General features: G+C 40.8%; 1 protein-coding gene across 5 annotated transcripts in view; it reads right to left on the minus strand.

Moving 5' to 3' along the window:
• Positions 1 to 21,198, minus strand: part of LOC111264382 (phosrestin-2) — an 88,864-nt gene that overhangs the window by 48,232 nt on the left and 19,434 nt on the right. For 3 of the 5 annotated variants that reach the window (XM_022840244.2, XM_022840247.2, XM_086970065.1), the window contains exons 2-3: positions 5,047 to 5,110; positions 4,601 to 4,815 (exon numbers count right to left, since the gene is read on the minus strand). In XM_022840244.2, coding sequence (XP_022695979.1) covers positions 4,601 to 4,753 — 153 coding nt within the window. In that variant the 5' untranslated portion in view covers positions 4,754 to 4,815; positions 5,047 to 5,110. Of the gene's footprint in view, positions 1 to 4,600; positions 4,816 to 5,046; positions 5,111 to 14,052; positions 14,253 to 21,198 lie in introns of those variants that run through there. The other 2 variants (XM_022840246.2, XM_022840241.2) reach the window with 2 other exon arrangements.

Consider the following 21,198-nt stretch of genomic DNA (forward strand, 5'->3'; position numbering starts at 1 on the left):
GCATGTATATAATTCATTATGGCAAGTGCTGTTAGGTAAATCCTTTTCACACATAACGAACGTTACCTCGTAGTGGTTCCTTTAGGCTAATAATGACATAAACTAGCAATGACGTCCTTTTATCATACGAGTTTGCCTTTTTTCCGTACGTTGTTGCCTCCATACTCAAAGAGAACCTGCCGAGATGCAGCCACCAGCGGCTTCAGGTCAAGATGAAAAATTGACGGTTCTGTTCGGGTAATCTGCTCTTGTGCAGGAAGCTTTGGAAGAAGCACCTCTTCTTCTGCCCTTATATGTATGTCTGTATATGTATTGTACGGAAATGCAGGGCCGTCGTTGAACATGATTAGAGCCAAACTCTGCTGCCATTAACCGTACTTCTGTTTTGACTTTCGGTTGCCTCATTCACAGGGCGGTGTAATCAGCGGGGAGGGTGACAGACTGGGCAGGAAGGGAGGGCGCTGCGTTTTCTTTTTCTGTTACTGCATGTTTGTTCGTCTTTTGTAGGTAACCAAGTAAGCTAGCTACCACTCGTCCTCTGGTACGAATATTCAAAGCGCATATACGGTCTTGACGCGTATCAGTGTTAATTCTCTTTTCATCGGTTGTTGTTCTTGAGATACTGCAGTTTGAATCCCCAGCGCTCATCTATTTGCCCTCAGGTGTAAGGTTTTCCTTCCATTTCTTACTTCTTCAAGAAGACAAACGCCTCAAGGCTTGGCTGTTAATCTTTCAATGTCTGTGGAGCTGGCGCATAGAATGGAGATTGGCTTGTGCCAAAAGTGTTGGTGACCATGAACAAAACTAGAATTTAGAAAGAAATACATGTGAAAGTCGTTGATGAAAGGAGAACAGCTTGCGACCAAGGGCAAAAAAGCCAGATCGTATACTAGTAGTGTCAGGTCTGCTCTGGGAGTCGTCTTCCGTTCAGTGCAATGTGAGAGATGCGCTTACCTATATATATAGATAGTACATAGGCAAACGTCAGTGTATATGCAAAGTTGATGACAAAATGGCATCTTCTCGATTACACAGTGAATAAATCCCGATTCTCAACAAGTGCTGCTGCGTTTTCTGTCCTTTCCCAATAAAAAAAACCGAATAGGCGCCAATCATTACTGAGATCGGAATACGGTATGCTTGTAATACGTCACTTTGCCCCTTTCCAGTTCTAGATGTAGGCCCTCGCTCTCTCCGGGCCTTTGGGCGATACATGTCGCTAAAATAACTAACCCATACTACCACTAATGCTGGCAGCCATTGAATTTTTTAAATTAATTTTTAGAAATTTTTTTATTAATACAGATCAATGAAAATTTATCATTGGAATGTGTGATATGATAATCGTAAAAAACTTTGCGGACGTGCCATATACAATTAGGTTAATGTTTTGTATAATAATAACACTAAATATCTGTTCATATAGGCAAGTGACGAGATACTGTATTTCACAATATGGATACACCGATGCAAGTTAACTCCGCCAGACCATGACTCCACCCAGAATCGTAAACCCCAATTACCGAAACGTGCGGGTGTTTCAATAGGAGCGGAAGCTGCATACGCATAGTGCCTCCAATCAAATATCGAGTCCTTTGAACGCTGGTCGCTGTCCTTTACGTGACTGATCCACACGTGTGCTGGACAGAAAGATAGTCAGGGAGACAGAAAATGATCTAAAAGTCATTTTTCCTCAACCAACCGTTCATTACGGTATTGTGGGTTCCATGTATTCGTAACTTCGCGGTTCCGTTTTTAACAGAAATACGAAATTTCTTAGCCGATTTAGCACGGATTCTTTATAATTATTTTAGGCGCACAAATTTACGACCAGAATTAACCAAGAGCTCATCAAAGATTATTTTTTTAAAATATTAAAATCACCGAACCAAAAATTACTTTTGGTCTCAACAGACATTTCCCAACAGACAGGTAATTTTATCGTTATCACTATGATACTGGAAATTACAATACCGAAAAAAACTATTTGCCAATATTGAATCGTTACGTTTTTAGCTACAAGGTGCATTACGGGTGGTAGGGTGTATTTCTTATACATTCTAGATGATTTTCTTTTTACTAGATAAATATAAAGCACGTTTCAGGAAGTATCGCGGGACGTCTGCGTCCGGATCGGGGAACAGCAATTATTTCAGTATTTAACAGCGTCTTGTCATCTCTAGCGAACTATGAAGGTGTTTATAATCGAACTTTTGTCAGCAGCCGATTATTCCCAGAGAGCTAGTCACCTCCGTTTTATTACATTCAAATTCATCGTTTGTAGAGCAACCCATTTCTTTAGAGACTCATCGGTTCCTCTGATGGTATTGGGTCGAGCTAAAGTTTTGTAAAGCGTAACCTTATCGTGACAGGTTTCACTTTAGATGCTCGTAATAACCGTTTGATTCATGCTCGCTAGTAACTAATTTAATCTATAATAGAGAGATCACTCGATCTGTGCGGTACACAATAGTACCACACGGTATACAGACAGTATTGCTTCTCACTTGAATGATCGGGCTGGCTAAGCCGTTCGTTCATTTCCTGCACAGGATTCACAACCAACACAGTAGTCATGTTTTCCATTAAACCTAGACCTGGATCCGAATGAGTTGCGGTCATTGTCCTTGTTGTCATCTTGTGTGCAGCTTTCGCGGTATAGTTCGTTCATTGTCCTGTTTCTGTAGACCCAATAAACTGCTCTATTAGTCAATCCTGTTGAGAGGAACAGTTCGATTAAATTACTTATACGATTTTGTTAATCTGTGGTGATTGTCGAATTGCCTCCGTTCAAATACCCCACCTGTCTGTTCTGCTCATTTTGTGACCCTGCAGCAGGCCATGCGAGTTATCCAGTGTTCCCTTTTAAAATTCCATGAAACCCGGGCTCGCTTGGAACGCCCAAGTAAGCAATGTAAAAAAAAATTTATACTTAGTTAGAAAAATTCCAGAGTTCTCTGAAGGAAACAACAGTAAATCCAAAAGGTCCGAAACCCAACGCTTATCGGCCAGAGTTCAAAAATGAAGTAAGTTATATATTGAGATTCTTTTGCTTAGTCTCACCTAAGTCCTTGTGCAGGGATCATCTTTACAATTTGTCCCAGACACGTCGTCTTTTGAGCCGCTTTTGATATGGGAGCGACATACATTTATACATCCTGCCATTCGCTAGCAACTCTCTGGTAATCTTCACTTCCACAGAAAAAAAATATTACCACAAATACAACGTCCGTTATTTTGATTGATTTTATGACAAATGCTCTGTACATACACACACACACACACGCTTGTGTTTTATGCGTCATACATCCATCGTTATTTTGTTTCTACAGGTCTGTTATTTCTCCCATATATCTTTTCAAGCGGCTAGGTTTCAATAATAACTGGACGGCTAAAAGAGTCGGGGCTGGTTAGTTTGATCCTTAAATTCGACATTTACAAGACAAGATGCGAGATGGAACAAAGTAGCTTTTATGAATTTCTGTCCAATGCTAAATTATATAGATTGCAAAATTAGGTGGCTGACAAGAGGAAAAAGCGAAATAACTGATTACCGCGCCGATAGGACTGCGTAATCCTATTTATTGAAGTAATTTCATGCGAAGGTTGCGATGATAACTGACTTCTATTTGTATAATAATATACTATATAATTAAATAATCCTCAGCTGATTTCGTCTCGGCATTAAGGTTCACTATTGATGATTGAATGACCAGGTGCCTATGTATTTGTCCATTAAATGTTTTGAATAAAATTTATTTATATACGCTTGGTTTATTTTTCGGAGAGCTGAAGGTTTGTGAAATTTTTCTGACAGTCTTTCAATGTAGACGATACCCACCAAAACAATGAGCTTATGATTCTTGATTATTGCAGAGTCTTAACCGATATTAAAGGAGAACCAAATGGTTTAAGTAATAGTTAAGTTACATTAAAATAATTCTACAGTTTGATAATGAACGTCTATAGCGATACCTTAGGTACTTGGCATTCTTTTCAAGGTGTCCTTAATACTTTTAAATTACATCATTAAATTAAAAGAAATTAAGGCCAAATCATACTTTAGATATTTACTGACTATTATCTTTATATATATATATATATATGAAAGTATTATTAAAAAAGTGGGTTGTTAGTAGAAGAAGTAGCAGAGCCTATTTTATTATAAGTTATACAATTGTACCATTTCATGTTTCTTCTTATAATACCTTTTCTATAGTAGTAATAACAATATTACTATCATCATTATTATCAGTGATGCTGTTTTTGTTTTAGTTTCACAGATTTACAGTTATCGGTGATTCCTTGTTAAAACTAATATCGGCTCCTGTTCATTTACGATAGGCAATTGGCTGTTGATCAGAGTAATAGTAGTATCAAAGCTTTTTTTCTTTGAAATTTCTAAATATAACTATATCTCTTACTATTTTTACTTCCAAGCTATCTCTTCAGCTGAAATAGATTAGCACAATTATTGAACGTTAGGTATCTGGTAACTTTTTAAGTAATACTTAAGTAACAGCTGCTTGCTTACAATGTTTCAATCTTGGTTCGTTTAATAAAATACATGATTTACATTTGATTTGTCTCTGTCTGTTACCTTTTCGTCTAAGGAAGTTTTCCTAAATATTTTCACGCCGTCTTCAATGACCTCTTCTTGTAAGGGTTCAGCGCTTTCCTTTGGTATAGCCAATGGCACCACCTGCTTGAGGTCACGCATCTTCTGACGCACGCCCGACGATGAGGATGACATTCTGTCGGTTATGTTAGACGGATTGCCTCGTCTACGGCGGTTACTAGCGTTGCTCTTTGCTGCTAAACGTCATAGCCAAAGATCATAAACATCATTTTATTCACACATTAGCCGTTATAGATCGAGGGACATCATAACTTAATACGTTCACAAAGTATTTCAGTGCGATTAAATGAGTTCCGTGGCATTCGAAAAAGTTCAGAACCGATACACAAAACGAGCAGACACTACTACAGACTTAGATACATTTTCAAAAGAACCATTAAGGTAGATATACATACGAAGCCACCTACTTGACGTCCTCGATGGCCTTCTCGGCTGCTTTGGCTCACGTCGTCGCTGTCCTTGTCGCCGTTTCTATAAGGGTTCAATGGTAACAGAAACAGAGGTCATATGGTGAACGACAAGAATGAGCAAACACCTAAGACAAACGAATGAGTCCAGAATATATCGCCTGCTGAAACTCGCTGTGTACTGCGGTACTATCTGCACTTCACCTGTTCCCCCCAAAGGCCAACTTAAAGGAAAACCTTTCCGATACCTATTTAACGGTTTCTACCGTGTGAAATAACTTAGTATTTAGATGAGCGCGTTACATTATATATACATACAAGCCCTTACAATTAAAAAGTAAATTATTTCGGCAATTTGATTTAATACTTTCAATCTGTTTTCAATCGGTTCAGTATACTGAAGGGCATAATCAATTTCAAACTTATACCAGTCAAACAAATAAGGGCAGTGTTTCCGTAGAACTGCTATAATTTGGTTTATATGCGCATAGATCTGATCCAGTGGAGCAAGCAGAATGAACAAATATCAAATGGTACCTACTTAGACAGCTCTCATTATTATCAATTATAGGCATATAGAGAGGCCTTTATATGCGCACCGTTGAATGGACATAGACAACAGTTACAACAGAACTTCACCGACTTTAGATAATAATTCGCTTCTAATTATAATAATTACAAGCATCAAATACTTATTTAATGCTAAATTAGCTAAGGACCCGCGCGGCAAATCACGATAAAACCTGGATTAATTAATATTTACCTTTTATGGAGTCTAGTTTCAATTTGTCCAAAATAAGTTAGATTTGAAAATCAGCCGCCATTAAAAAAATTACTTTTTAAAATTACAGTTACTTCTAATAGAGACTAAAGTAAAAAGGAGGCATTGTCGTGTGGCATACACGTAAAATGACTAGGCTATTTAGAGCCAATCAAAATCAAATAAATTTTCAATTACGGCCCTAACAGAGATAATTTACCTGGCGAATATTTCGGTCACTTCAGAAGAAAAATAGTTTTTAGTTTATTTACTAAGTTTTTATTTGTCGAATGCCACAGCTTTGCCAACTTTTATCAGAGATCGGTAAGGACATTAGGCGAAAACACTTTAAGCGAAAGCAAAACAAGTCAATACGAACTACCAATTTTAACATTACCTATATTAAATGTATCAAATTTGTATTTCCAAAACTCTATTTGACGGAGTAAGGACCGCATTCATTTGCCGAAACATCGTCCTGAAGGCCCCTAGTGTATTAAATATTTGCGTACTTTATGTCAACGCTTGTCAGAAAGATAAAAGCAATTGATGTTATCATGCTCGGTTTTGTAGACATAATTGCTATTGGTATTATTACTACATCGATTTTACTTATTAGACCCATTCGCTTGATCACTCTTTGAACCAAACATTCTTTGCCAGCGAATTAACAACGCTTTGATAGTTTACAGGACCGCTTTTCGAAGTCGTTCGCAGCAGCTGAGTTTCAAAAGCTTTCATAAATTTTAGCGTACGAGCCTGGAAGCTGGTGCCACTCACACAGGCGGCTGCAGAGCTGCATTAAAGACGAGAAGAGGAAAAAGCGTTCAGAGCCGAATGTGTTAAACGTAAGTAACGGTTCCCGTTTCGGGCATCTTCTAGGTTTTCTAATGTCCACTAAATCCTAACAAGCGAGCATCAAATGACTTCTTCTTCATGCCCTTTTTCAGCCCAACAGTCGAGCCTGCAGCGACTAAGCGGACAAAAACTCAAAACCTCTTTTCGTTCCTCCCGTCTTCGCCTCCCCTTCTACGCACTTCAACACTTACCGCTAACTAACAACAAGCAGATACAGGTTTAGCAAGGCGGCGGACATGTTCAGTTTTCGTGATTCCTCCTCGATTAAAGCGTTCCGGTGCTCACGTCGAACATGTCCTTTCGGCTGTTCCTCCAGAATGACTGTAAGTGAGACCGCAGACATCTGCTGGCCGAGTGTCACCCGATAACGTACTCAGAAAATCGACGAAAGCCAGTTGGCTTCAACGATCAATGACGTGATCCCTTAAGTAACATAGTCCGCTCACGTCGCAGGCCAAAACGAATGAATGAGAAAGGAAACCGTTCGAACCCTTCGGGTGGTGACGACCACGATACAAGGTCGCCACAGTAGGGCTTCTGCCTAGGTGGTTCTGGCACTGTTTGATCCATAGCACGGCTCCGTTTAGCCTGTGTGAACTTATCCTGGTAACGGGTAAAGCTGCTAAACGGAGGCAGCTTTGCACGTTTTTGTGATTATCGAACATGAAAAAATGCAACGCAGTGCGAGCGAGGAAGAAAAGAGGGAGCGGTAGTTGGGGCAAACCGATACGGACTTCGTGCAGTTGATAGTGCATCACGCACCAGGCCACGCATATCGCTTCTGTTGTCGTTTGATATTATTTCCCTTCTTTAAATCGAACGATTCGAGTATATCATTAGAAAAATGACGACTCTTAATCATTGTCAGCTCAACGTACTTGATAGAAATGGCGAACAAGATGTTACATATCTGATTAAATCTAGAATTAGATCCAAACTGAAAATTTGTGGATACGAGTTGGTTCAGTGACACGTTTGATAATTCGACTTCCCTCCATATATGGTGACGTAAGGTGTGGTGTTCTTTCTTCATTCCGTCTACTAGGTGTCATATGGTATTGATCGGTCTTCTGTCATCGATTGCCCTTACTGTCGGCGCCGGCTACTGTTATTGCGGTGGTGTTTGGTAATAGGCTTTAATCAATTCTTATCAGTATGATCCTTCCCTCTATACAGGCATCTGTTGCATCATCCTTTCGAGTTAACCTTCAGCGACAATTTATTACCCATGCTTCACGGATGTTCGGGATAGTAGATCACCGCGCCGACCCAGGCCATAGGAGCTAATCTAAAAAGCTTCGGATAATTATGCTCATATATTAGGTAACCTTGTTGAGCGACCAAAATGGTAGGAGGCATGTATCTACGAAGCACTTTGTTACGAAGTTGTTGAATGGTAAAGGTTTTCAATATTTTGAAGAGATTCAACACCTATGATAGTGTAGGTCGGCATTGTACCAGTAGCGGTAATCCACGCAGCCAGCTCTACGATATAAAGCTAACATTATGAAACGCAGAGAACACTGCTAATTATATTTAGCTATGTTTTATCATATACAAGAGACCACGTTTTCATTTAACGTTGTTATTATCGTGTCACTAGCTGTCGAATTGTGCCTGCTACATCCATAAGAAAAACGGTCTACGTATAGTTTTAACAACCACGACCATCGGTCATTTATATGGTTACATTATACAGAAATGATTTGCCATCCAAGAAGTTATGGCAGTGGATACATTTCAGTTGTTGGGGGTGTTGATTTCACCCTCTGATGGAACGCAGGCTTCTAGTCATTCCATTGTCAGATTGCAAGTTTCTGGTATTAAATCTTGTCTAAGCTATTATAAATTCTACACGTCCCGAGCTAAGTACATCGTATAAGATCCGACATATCGCGGTACGTATACCACTATATCCCTGTAACAATACAATAAACAGTGGGCTAACCGGACTAAAACCAGGCACTGTGAAATATCAAATGGCCACATTGTTATCGACCGAGCCTGGCAAACCAGAGATGACCAGGCCAGGTTGATTTATAACACATAACGGAAAATTCACGAATTAACAGCTTCTACTTCATCAGATATATACAAGACGCGGTACGTGAACTGGTTTCCAGGAAGTGGATTTAAAGGTTTTCCATCTCATTCTTTTCTCAATGGCGCTTGCTATCTTATCACCAGAGCTTGTCCGACCCGTCTTGAGTTCTTATAGCATTGGCCCTTTTGGCACCAGTCAACAAAGTCACAAGACGCTAATATTCGTGAGCGTCAAAAGAAAACACACAAGGGCTTGGTGCGTCATGTGTGGCAAGCTGGAAGATTTGCGGAGGTTAAGCCTTTTCCCTAGCGGAACTAGGAGAACGAGATAGAGGCTGTTCCAGTTCGGTTTAAGACAAGAAGTGCGTTTACCTACATACGTCGACCTAGCACTCATTCTGTTTTCATATTTGCCTTCTGTGGAATGAAGCACGTAGGCACGGCAGCATTCCAGACGAGGTACGAAGGGCTTTCGTAACAAGAGCGGTAGGCTCATATTTAATCTCAGTTTTTCTATCTAATACAACAAACGAGATGTGTCTAGATGCTTCACTTCGTAAAACGAAAGCGCTATAGCAGCAATCTTAGTATGCTTTCTCCCGCCAGGTTCTCGGCTAGTAACAGTGTGGGGGCTGGTGAAGCTCTAAGAGATGAGAGTGCTTATAACGCCCGAGGAAAAGTTACACGTGTACACACATATCCATAGATCTGCACGTAAAGGTTTTGATAAAATAGAATCACCATCTTTTCATTTACTTTTTGCTTTTGGAAGTCATGAAACGGAGTCTGTGTTTTAGATAGGTAGCCGCAAAAGAACAGATACCCGACGCAAGCGCAGAGACAAGACTAGACACAATCGCATATTTAGGAATACGTTCCCCTCGACGGGTCGAGTTCCACTCGACTAGAGGATAGGCGACCTTGTAGGCATGGCAGAGCGGACACACTGGCATTCAGATGCCCGTCTTTCCTTCATGTCTCAAGCCGAGAGGTGGAATAAATGTATTCTTGGCAGTTGTAAAGTGATCAACATATTTAAAGGAAATTAAATGAAGCTCGTTGGAATTGCTTGACAATTGTTGATCTTGTACTGTTCAGAGGCCGAAACCAACAACGCTTAACCCTGAAAGCTGTATAGTATTGCCTTTAAACCGTTGCTTGCATACACGCTCTATCTGGGCTATTCCGCGTAAGCTTCGTACTACTGCGTTATTTGTAAACACACGCCTGCGATACAGCTGTCGGGAATGTCGGCGTTCCTGCTCAACGCAACTCGGCCAAAAGTAATTTCAAGATATCTAATACACTGCGATATGGATTGTGGTGGGAAAAACATACAGGTTCTCCAAGGTAAATGTAACAGGCTCGCTAGAAAATCTATCAGGATGCAAACCTTTCGATCCAAGTGGGCTTGTAAAAAAAAACGATGTCTATGTCTTCGTCAACAGTGTAAGGCGTTCCAGAACAGAACAGATATTCCATAACGCCTAATACGTTGTTGTTGCCCTCAGTCTTATAAAGAGATTACACAGTGCGAGGCAACGTGGGGTTTCCGTCGAGCAGTACACTGGTGAGGCCCTTTTAAATGGCGGTGACAGTGAACGTATGGGGCAATAAACTGCAATTCTAGACCGTATAAAACTAACAGTAAAATATAAAGGAAGAGGAAAAACGGGCCCCAGCTATTCCCAGTCAGACATGGCCGCCAACCGACCGCAATCTCTGCTCTATGATATAACTTGCTTTACTTGACGTTTTCCTACTTAAACCTTTGTTGTGTCTATCAAGAGTATTTGTTTTCTACCCATCGAAAAATATACAACACTGCAGCTGCAATGACGAAGCACTCCACGACTCATGAATAAATGCAACATATTTGTTTGCCATCATTTTGAGGTAGGTTGTATATTTGTATGTAAATTGCACAGTTGTCTTTGATACCTCAAATAATCATGCACACCCTTCCATCGATGCACTTACACAGACCGACCAAACGTTCATAGACGTACACGTCCGTACAGCTGACGTCGAGCGTAAATATCGCGAGCGACATCGCATTAAATTACAGTGTCCTGCCCATGTTCCGCTCGTATGGCGAACTGCCATAGATGCGACAGCCCGTTAGCTTTATTACTATGGTGGCTCTCGCTGCTTGTCTCAGTTCATTGGCTGTCAGCGAACCCTTGATGGCATTCGCTGCTTACGGTACGTTACTTGATCGATAAGACAGCTGTGACAAAAACAATGCTGTACTACACCAGTTACGAAGCATGAAAAAACTATTTCGTTATCTGGTGTTCATTATTTGGGTCATTGGAACTCATTACAACTATGGACACAAACTTCTGCCATATATATATATATATATATATGTACAGAGTACGGTACCTAAATTAGGACATAGTATATGTTTTGTTTCTAAGACTGTATCTGAATAAAAAAAAATATGTCAACTAAAGTTTCTGTATACGCTACGAGTTTTCTTATTACTGACGATCACGCTTATTAAACATAATCACTATCTACCGCGAATATAGCGGCTGTTACTCGGGTTCTAAAATTTTCACAAGCTCGTTTCAAGTATCTTCTCGATAGACGTATGAATCAGCTATTCGACGTTTTCTTGTCGAAATTTGTTGGGCTCTCGACAGCGCTCTGTACATAATAATCCTATGGGCTCAAAGCCAGGCTATTTTGCGATCATACTACAATGATAGCAGAACATGCCCAAGCGGTCAACCCTTCACGAATAGACATGTCTGAGATGGGACAACATATTGTCGAAGGATGCATAGTCGTTCTTCAAATACAAAAGTTGCCCATCGTTGCAGAACGTTATTGTAGGATAGCCAGATAAACTTTCTTTAGGAAAGATATAGTCACCTTTTCGAAAGAAATGTGACAGAGTAACCTCTCCGTTAATAAACACCACAGTCAGAATATGAACTTGAGTGAACCGAAAATTTGCCTTTAGTAACAGTAGACATATCCTCTGGGTCGTAGGCAAAAGCGGGTCATCTTCGTCGTTTGTACCTTGCAACAAAAATATAATTTTTTTTTGTCAAGGAAAAATGAAAAACGGTCTGAAAGGGTTGAGTAGCAAAAAGCATCGGTCAAATGTAGTGGTTTCATGATCCTTAAAACGCATGTGTCCTTCTTCGTCTTCGTGAATCCTTATAAATCCGTAACATCATACGTTCACTTGTTAAATGTACTTTTCAACATTCTGATCGAAACAGAAGGACTATTAGAAATCGATGTGGGTAAGGGAGAAATGAATGTTGAAGCTCGCAGTATTTTGTCTCTCTCATGGATTTTCCGATATGTTGTGTTGGAACCTGCTTCTTCTGCAACTGCATATTGATTTGTGATGCTGTATACTATTTATTTAGTGTGGGCCAAGAAATTTGTATTTTCATTGAGCATACAGACTTGGAATAATAGCCGATCTTCGCACGGTTGCTAGCCTTAGTAGTAGAGGGTTCCGATGTCAGGAGTAATGGATCAGCCGATGGTCGATACCACGAACAGTTGGCCAAAATTTGCCCTAATTTAGGTGCCGCTCCTTGTTTGCTGAATGAGTGTATGGTGCACTTATATCGTAAAGATGTAAATGTCGTCATCGAACATTGTGCACTACAGCGGACCTGGTGTAAACTTTCACTTATAAATCGCAGTGGAAAGAGGCGTCGAGAGGCGGATGCCATTCACAAGCAAAGAGTCGGCATCGTTCATCTTGAAAATGAGCTCATAGTAAATTCTCTCTACATCTTCAAGGGCGATTATTTTGTTCCAATCGTAGGAGCTCCAACTTGTTCAAAAGCTTTTAGCCATCGGAAAACGATACCTTTAATTGCTTGGGGCATGAACACAGGTGGGCAAGCAAATGCTTCCTGTATTTGAGACACTGAGAACGATAGCAACCGTATTCAGGCAATGGCAGTAACGGTAGTAAAGGGTCTTTATTCATCATTTATTTCTATGTAAGTTGAAATAGTAGCGGGCTTTGCTGCTAGATGTGCTCGCATCACTTGGGGGGTGAGAATTAAAAAAGTGGCTTGTTTCATTTGATTGAGTCATTTACCCTTTATTGTCTAGACGCTCATCGAACGCTGCGGACACCTGCGACTGCTACGACGATCGTGATGAACACCTTTGTTTCTTCATAACTTCATGTAAATAATGAGTCAAACCAATATTGTTACACCTTTAGATGTATCAGTTGCCGGATGTGCTTGCGTAGATTGTAACGATTTTCATCAGATATTAACCAGTTGATTGTATTAGTAATCAAGGAGAAACTGGTAACGGAGCTTCCTTTTAAAGACTGAGAGGGACTGAAAAAGGAAACGGAAGTGCGGCGGCGAGAGTATATACGTAGACATATCTATATATATATATAGGTACACAGATGGGTTTACGAGTTGCCAGCTGTTTAGCGAATGGCTACTGCATCCCTAGACTAGGCAACACAGTGGAAAATATCGAAATCGTACAATCCACTTCTATACAATAGGCACTGCAAAGACCGTACATCAGTATTTTATCACTTGCGCATTTCAGCTCCCGCTGTCGCCGATCCAAGTTCATAATGAGATCGAAATTAGACAACTTATCGAGTAATTAAGCTAGAGTTTTCAATTTAAAATATTTATTTGGTTGAAGGCCTGACGTAACATGTTCTCAGCCTACACATGTGTTAGGCCAGCAAAACTGTTTAATAATACCAAAAATTAGCGTGACAAAGTTTAGTGGTCCTGCTATTTTTACAAATGGACGTCATTGTCAGATGACGTCGCTTATGTGACAAATGGGCATTCCTGGAACGCGTTCCCATGATAACCGTGCATAAGTGACCATCGGCGGTTCCAGTTTCAGCCCTGACGAATTGCTACTGGGGGATACAGTTACCATGGGGAAACTCTGCATAAGTCCAGCAAAACCCGTCCCGACTAGGCATTCTAATGGAATGCTACGTTTTTCTTATTCTTCGTTCGGTATTAAAGCCATTACGCATTGCTTCAGACGACTGGCTTCTAGCACAAGACATAGTATGTCTACACTCACATTCGAATTTAGAACACCATGGCCTAACGGCAGTGCCGAACGTAAACTTTGTATCATCTATTTTAGGTCATTGATGCTTTACCAACGAGATGATTTCAGCGGTTCGTCTATATAGTAGTAATATCCAAAAATGCTAAACAAATAAATTACAATAACAAGATGTCATTGTATACACACGTGTTTCACAGGCATATTCTGGTTTATTCAGAAACACAGCATACTAGTGTACGTCTATCCAGCGAACGACGGCTTGCCCTGCTAGCCGCCATCTAGCTTACCTGCTTGCCCTATGTTAATAAACACGCCGACGTCAAAATGTCCGCATTGGAGCATTCAGTAGTTTCGTGGACAGTTTTACCATGTGACGTCAACACATCGAATAAGCGCATACCATATCCTAGTATTGTACACATGAAAGTCACAGACTGACGGCGCCCTTCATACTACCAGAGAAAAAACTAAAGGCCAAAAAAATGAGTAGAAGCTGTAACGAATCGAAATAAAGGTGCTTATTGCTAAGTAACGCATCCAGTAAGTGAGAGCCAAACATTATATACGGTTGTGGGGATCGGCCAGATTCACATACCAAGGTAGGACAGAAAGGAGCAGGCTGACGACGACAGCTTTGTCTGCAGAAGGCCAGAATCGGCGACACGATCGGCTCGTGTCGATTAACGCCACACTTATAGTGTAAAGCCTGGGTGAGCTAGTTACGCTGATGAAGGACATTTGAGCAGATCAGAAAAGAAGAATAAAACTGGACGACAGGAAAAAGGTCTTTCCTTTGTTTGCTGTTAAAATGGCGTTGGTGAGCGTAATTATATAACGAACTCTGCATCACCAGGAAGGGACAAATGCAAGCATTTTTCATGTTTTCAATGCTGCACCTGCTCGAGAATAACGATATTTTGTACCTAATTAGATAGTTGTATTGCGTATATTGTTGTATCCTCATTGAACTAAATATTGGCAACTTCGACCTATTCCCAACCTCGATGCATATTCCCTGTCAGTTCCAGCGTACCCTCAGGCCCACAGGCTTATAATAAAAGCTTTCTCCGTCTTATGGAAAAGTTACACACAGAGTAGTTTCCTCGCCTAGGAGTTCCCTCAAGCTCAGCAAACAATGCAATTGAAAAAAGGAACCGTAATTGCATTATTTTGTCATCGAGGGTTTCAACCCTATTATGAATGCTCTCCGAGTCTCTACAGAACCAATAACCTATATTTTGCTAATATTTACGAGCGGTTGATCGTATAACCATTGCTAGGCTACTACTTCGCCAAAATGCAAAGTGTAGATATTATTTCTACGAAAAAAGCAACAAGTCTCGGAGGCTTCCTCTCTGCAAAAAGAAAAAGAAACTGTCTGCCAAGTTTGTTGGCATGTGTTTGCTCCTACTCTCCATATTGTCGATCTCTCTTTCCGGCCATTAGTGCAGCATGTGCTTACGGCTAGTTGAATATGCGTACGCTACGAAACCTACTTATCGTAAATAATATAATGGATATATCTCATTTGTGGCAAATTTCTATTTGTGCCGGGTTTACCACTACAGTTCAACAGAACGATACACATATTAGATAATGAAAGACAGGCAGAGGCAGCCGGCCAGTCTAACGACAAGGAAGCAAACGATGTTACTGCGTCTAAGGCCTATAGTTAACTTTCAGACAAGCATTTATCCATCGACACTGCTGGATAGAGGCCCTTAGATGATGAAAGGGGAGACTGAGAATACAAGACCCCCCGATTGGTTGGTTCCTAAAAAGAATCACTATCAGTCTGACTGATCAGGCTGTTGTCCCAATGTTACACGCATTTATCTGCTACATCAATTGTGCGCGTGGCGATGTTTTTCATGCATATTCTCGTGTTAAATGATAAAATGATAATATAAAGCACGTTGTTATCCTGTTACCATCACTCGCAATGCGACGTTGCCAAAGGCTATACGAATCTACAGACAGTCGCAGTCACCTTGATGATCCTTTAACTAGCCTTTAATAATAGATATCGGATAATATATATATAAAATATTGGCCTTTCATATATTTATCGTTTGAGATGGGCTAGAGGTTATCGGAATAGAGATATATCTAGGTTTAGATAATGATAGGGTGCTCGATAGTGTTTGAATGAGTATTTCTGCAGGCCCACTTTTCGTAATCGCACTATGATAAATTATCAACAGATTTCTGGTGCATACCTCCATAAACCATCGGTGAAAACCTATTGCATCGAAAAACACCTGCCCGTCTTTTCCCTTACCTTATGCTTCCACTACGCCTTTATCGTTATCGTAGGCTGCCCCGAAAATTCTCAATAGGTGCATATCCATGAATACAGGCGTTAGCAGGTTAACACCTTGAAACTGTTGCTGGCATTTGGCCTAACGCTACCTGTATCCCCTAAACTGCCGCAGCAGAAGTTTGACCTTCTCTACCGTCACACTTTGCTACATAAACATAAATATCCAACCGAACGGGTTTTAGGTTTTCTTCCACGCTAAAGGACACTCGATTTCGAACGGTACGTGACATTGGCGCAGGGCTACAATTAGGCTAGTAATTACAAATGTCGAGCTGGATATGGAACTGTGAATAGAGAATATAGTGTAGAAAGCGTCGTTTACCTGCTCGTTGTTGACGGCTCTGCAGAATTGGAGACTCTTCGTCGCCCCCAATAAGCTACCATTAGCAAAAAACCCTACATACCGTCTACCTTTTACGTAGCCGAGATGATCTGTGCCGCTTTTAATAAGCATGTCGTTTCGAATCGTACAATGCCTTGTTTAGTATTCCATCGGGGCTCATGTCTTGCTTGGCCGGGAATGACTGGTGGGCCTCGACTATATCCGCCATTTGTGCCCACTTTGGGTGTGTACGAATATAGACGTGGACACGAATGATACTATTTGAAAAAAAACTTGCAACCGCCTTTTCTGTCGTTCCTACGCAGGTTAGACAAAACTGCGAGCCACTGACGACTGGTAGGTGTACGACAATTGAGCCTTTGGTAGACGGCCTTATATTTACGTATGTATGTAAGAAGTCTAATGACATTTTAATTCAATAGGATATAGATTAATTTAGGTAAATAAAACCTAAACGATGTTATTATACATTAAACGATGCTTAAGGTCAAAGGTACACTTCAAAATATCATCCAAACGTCTTTAAACACGTTCTGTGCTTTAGTTCGGCTTAAGTCTAATCTACAGCGCACCATTTGCTGGCCGACGCAAGTATTCATGACAGATATTGGAGTAGCTATATTGTTGAAACGATGGTCAGAGAAACAATGTTTACGCTATCCTGACGTTACTTTAACATGCCTCAATTCAGCAATTCCAATAATAAAACCAAAGGTATTTTATAGATCAATTTTGGTCGTTTTCAGCAAACGACACACTTTTCTCTAACACAAATATTTCAGGTCGTATTTTACTCGCAGTCAGGTTACACCTTATTGGTCTGCTCGAAATTTTACCGTAACGTACTCACAAAGCTACTCCGTAGCAGAGAAAACATGGTCCTCCTGGAAATTCCTGATGTAAGTATGGATACTTATAGGTTCGTTTCGATGTATTTAGCAAAATGTATTTTGAATTCAGTAGTTATTTGTAATTCTATTTAACAGAACAAAAGTGACTATTCGGTTAAGCCATTTGAGAGACAAATAACGTTACTGTAGTAAGTCGCCGGATAACAGAGCAAGGCGATCATTTAGCAACTTTTAAGGCCCTGAGGGAAAATAGGAAAAGTACTTTTCATTTCGGTCCTACTTCCGTTCACTTCCCAGTGAGACTGCATACGTTTAGGCCCTAAAGTATCTAGGCTCAATTAGAAGAAAATGCACCGTTATGGAAATGTTTGGAACGCTATACGGCTTTATGTGCTGCTAGAGCCACCAAGGAGAGCTTCCTTTAGGGAGCTATTCTACTCGTAGCTGTAGTAGAGACCCAACCGTGCCTAGAGTGCCCTTAGGTTACTAAAAATATTACAGCCGCCAGCGGGGCAACTGGCTGCAGCTTCCACCGGAAGAGATGGCGCCCAGTGCAAGAAATACCTAGAATAGTACGACGCCATTTTCACAAATAAGGCCAGACTTCAGCCATATATATATAGGTTAACCACTAACCGCTTGCATCACGTCCCATTGCCTCATCAGTGCCCATCGACAGCTTCGCCTGAATGCTCTTACCTAGCGACAACTGTACCTCAGGTGGGCCTCATCGCTCAGCGCACGTGGGACGAACTGCCAACGGACGAACACGAAAGCCTGGGTATTCTTCGTCCTGGAGGTGACTCAGATGCTTAAGAGCCTACTCCCAGAAAAGGCAGCGGGACCAGACAGGATTTGAAAGGAACACTTTACAGCTGCCGGGGACCTGGCGTCGTCTAATCTGCTTTGTTTAACGAACGCGTTCATCCGGGCTGGATGCAACGCTTCTCGATATTTTGAAACGCAACGGCGACCCGAGGCAACCAACGTCGTGGCGTGAAATCGCGAAAGAAAGCGTCTGCTCTAAACTCCGCTCGTATTTCCTAGCGAAAAGACTAAACATGTTTTTGAAGCGTGAAACCCAACGAGGAATGTGGATTTAGGAAAGAACACTCGTCCAACACGACAAACAATTGCCGATATAAACTGAATTTGAAGAAGCCCCTAACAGTACATTTATGCAGTGTTTTTAAACTTCAAAGCTGCTTTTAATTCCGCCCCAACTTTAATCTTACGCATCCTGGCCGACGTCGGGAACGTGCTTATCTTGGTAGTAGCGATACTCTAGGAAAACAGGGTTGTAGTCGGTGATGAGGTTTTAACACTGCCAGCGTTCTCCCAGACTACAGATGATGCCCAGACAGATAGATAAAGTCATTTCCTTTTCGCAACCTAGCTTAACAGTCTTCCCAACAAGATATATGGGCGCAGAAATATTGTGAAAGCTTTCCTGTATGCAGACGATTTAATTATTTACAGAGGTAATCGCGTCCATGTACAGCAGGGTCCTAGCAAATTACGTTCTGCCATCTCGGAATTGGACCTGACCATCAGTCTAACGAAAACCAAGATAATGAAATTCACGAAAGGTAGCAATGTTACGGCCCGTGACACGGGATATCCCTCTGGGCGACGGCTGACATACGTTAATCGACTCACCTGTGTAAGCCTGTTTCCTATAACGGTCAAAGTTTCTCTTAATATACTACAGAAAAAACGCAAAAAGGCTTTGATAGCTTTGCTTTAAATATATAACCCCCAACCAATGTCTCCCTCAAGCACTTTGCGAGTTTTTGATCTTAAAGTTGTACCGAGTCCCGTATACGGGTGAGCCTAATCTGATAATGGAGGGGGGAGCGGGGGGGGGGGGGGGCGATATGACAATGAGAGCATTTAGACCCAATAAGAATCTCGTTTTCCAAAACTACCTTGAGATTGCACCGGGCAACACGTGATAGGCTTGTCTACGCTCTAACGGCGAGGCCACTGTTCTTTGGGGCCCTCCGTCGCCATTTTTGCCTATGGGCACCCCTAACACTCTAAAACAGCCTGGCAAAGTACAATCGAAAATTCGAAAGATTAATCCCGAACTCTACCAAAGAAGGGTAATGACGATTGAAATTTGACTGACCGGTTTATGGTGCACTAATAAGTATAAGTACATAAGTTATAATGCAGTGATTGGTAGATCCTTGATAACTGTACAAACCTTAGGTCGACCATCGCAAGAGTCGCCTCACAACATTAGCTCTAGCCGAGCTCATGAAACCATCATATAGTTCGTCCAAGATAGCATATGAAGCAAGTTATCTTAACTGCCCATATTTGACATACTACTTAATAAAACTAAATAAATTAGGTTGACTCGATTTCGATGATTCCCGCTCTGACGACTGGTTATCCATTAAGAGGAAGATGAAAGCGAGACAAAGAAGAAAGGTTGTCGCATTTTGTCAAGATTTATCGGTGGAGTCAAGGATTGGACACCAGTGTAGAAAGGACAATTACGTCGAAACCATCTCCAACACTGAATCAGTCTATAAAGCACGTAAGAGCTTTGGGCCACGTTAAGTGTATGTACGTACGTGCGCATGCTAACAATGATTACACAGCTTAGCCGTAACAAAAGCCTAATCTTGTTGAGCATAGATTAGAATGTCTTTCTTCATCTATAACTAAACGTAAATAGTCGATAGTGCATATCGTCCTTAGACATGCCTTACGTTTGATGTTTCCAAAATAAAAAGGAAATACCTATAACATGGAGATCTTAGTCAGAATTGAACTATGGTAGAACACATTAAAGAACGCCACTTCTAATAACATCACATAACTTGTAAAACCCTATCAATAAACGGTGTTTTTGTTGATTACAATGGGTTGACTTTTTAAAGCAAGCACATGTATTTTACCAAAAACTCCTGTGCTAACTGCAAATGGGCCCCTGACGGTAACGCAAACACTTGGATCCTATTTACAAAGAATACGAAGAAAGCTTTTGATTAAGCCAAACATTTGCCTCAGGCCGATCGTCGTTAGGCTAATTAGAGCCAACTTTTAACTCCTTTCATGTACTATAAAGGCCATTTCGGCAAGGTGGTGAATTTATGCTTTCCCCTGAGCCACCATTTGTCTAACAATGCTCCCTGCTACTGGCTCCTCGTCAGAGATTTTTTAGGCCTTTATTGCGAAGACATGCGTTGAAATGGACACGTGTTATAATTGTAAATTAACTCAATGCATTAGTTGGAAACAATAAGGGTGCAGGAACATTTTTTTTTTATAATCAGCGCCTTTTCCAAGACTAATTAATCCCTTTGTTCCAACTAAGTACATTCATTAAAAGATATTTTCAGTAAATATATTCGACTGCTTGCCATAACGGCTCCAGTCACATATCCTGGTACGCCTTTCACCATTCGCATGACTCGTTATAACTTCACCTCTACCTACTGCCCTGTGAAGTACAACATAGTACTACATAAAGGTCTAATGCATTGCACTGGTATATTGGGATCTAACAAAGATGATCTTGCTGCATTTTCCAGAATCTATAGCAGTGGTAGGCTATTCAATGTGAGCTATAGCCAGAATGACCAAGCTGATGATGTCATGCTCCGAATGCTTCAGCGAAGCGCTAGCGTACGTCCGACTCGAACAACACAGCAGTAGTATGGAATTCTGTCTATCCAAGAAATTATAGTTTTTTATCAATGCGCAAAAAAACAACGTTATCTATATATATATATCTATCTATCTATCTATCTATCTATCTATCTATCTATCTATCTATCTATCTATCTATCAGATCTATCTATCTATCTATCTATCTATCTATCTATCAGATCTATCTATCTATCTATCTATCTATCTATCTATCTATCTATCTATCAGATCTATCTATCTATCTATCTAT

This window comes from Varroa jacobsoni, unplaced genomic scaffold (assembly GCF_002532875.2).
Source record: "Varroa jacobsoni isolate VJ856 unplaced genomic scaffold, vjacob_1.0 scaffold_852, whole genome shotgun sequence".
Classification (NCBI taxonomy): domain Eukaryota; kingdom Metazoa; phylum Arthropoda; class Arachnida; order Mesostigmata; family Varroidae; genus Varroa; species Varroa jacobsoni.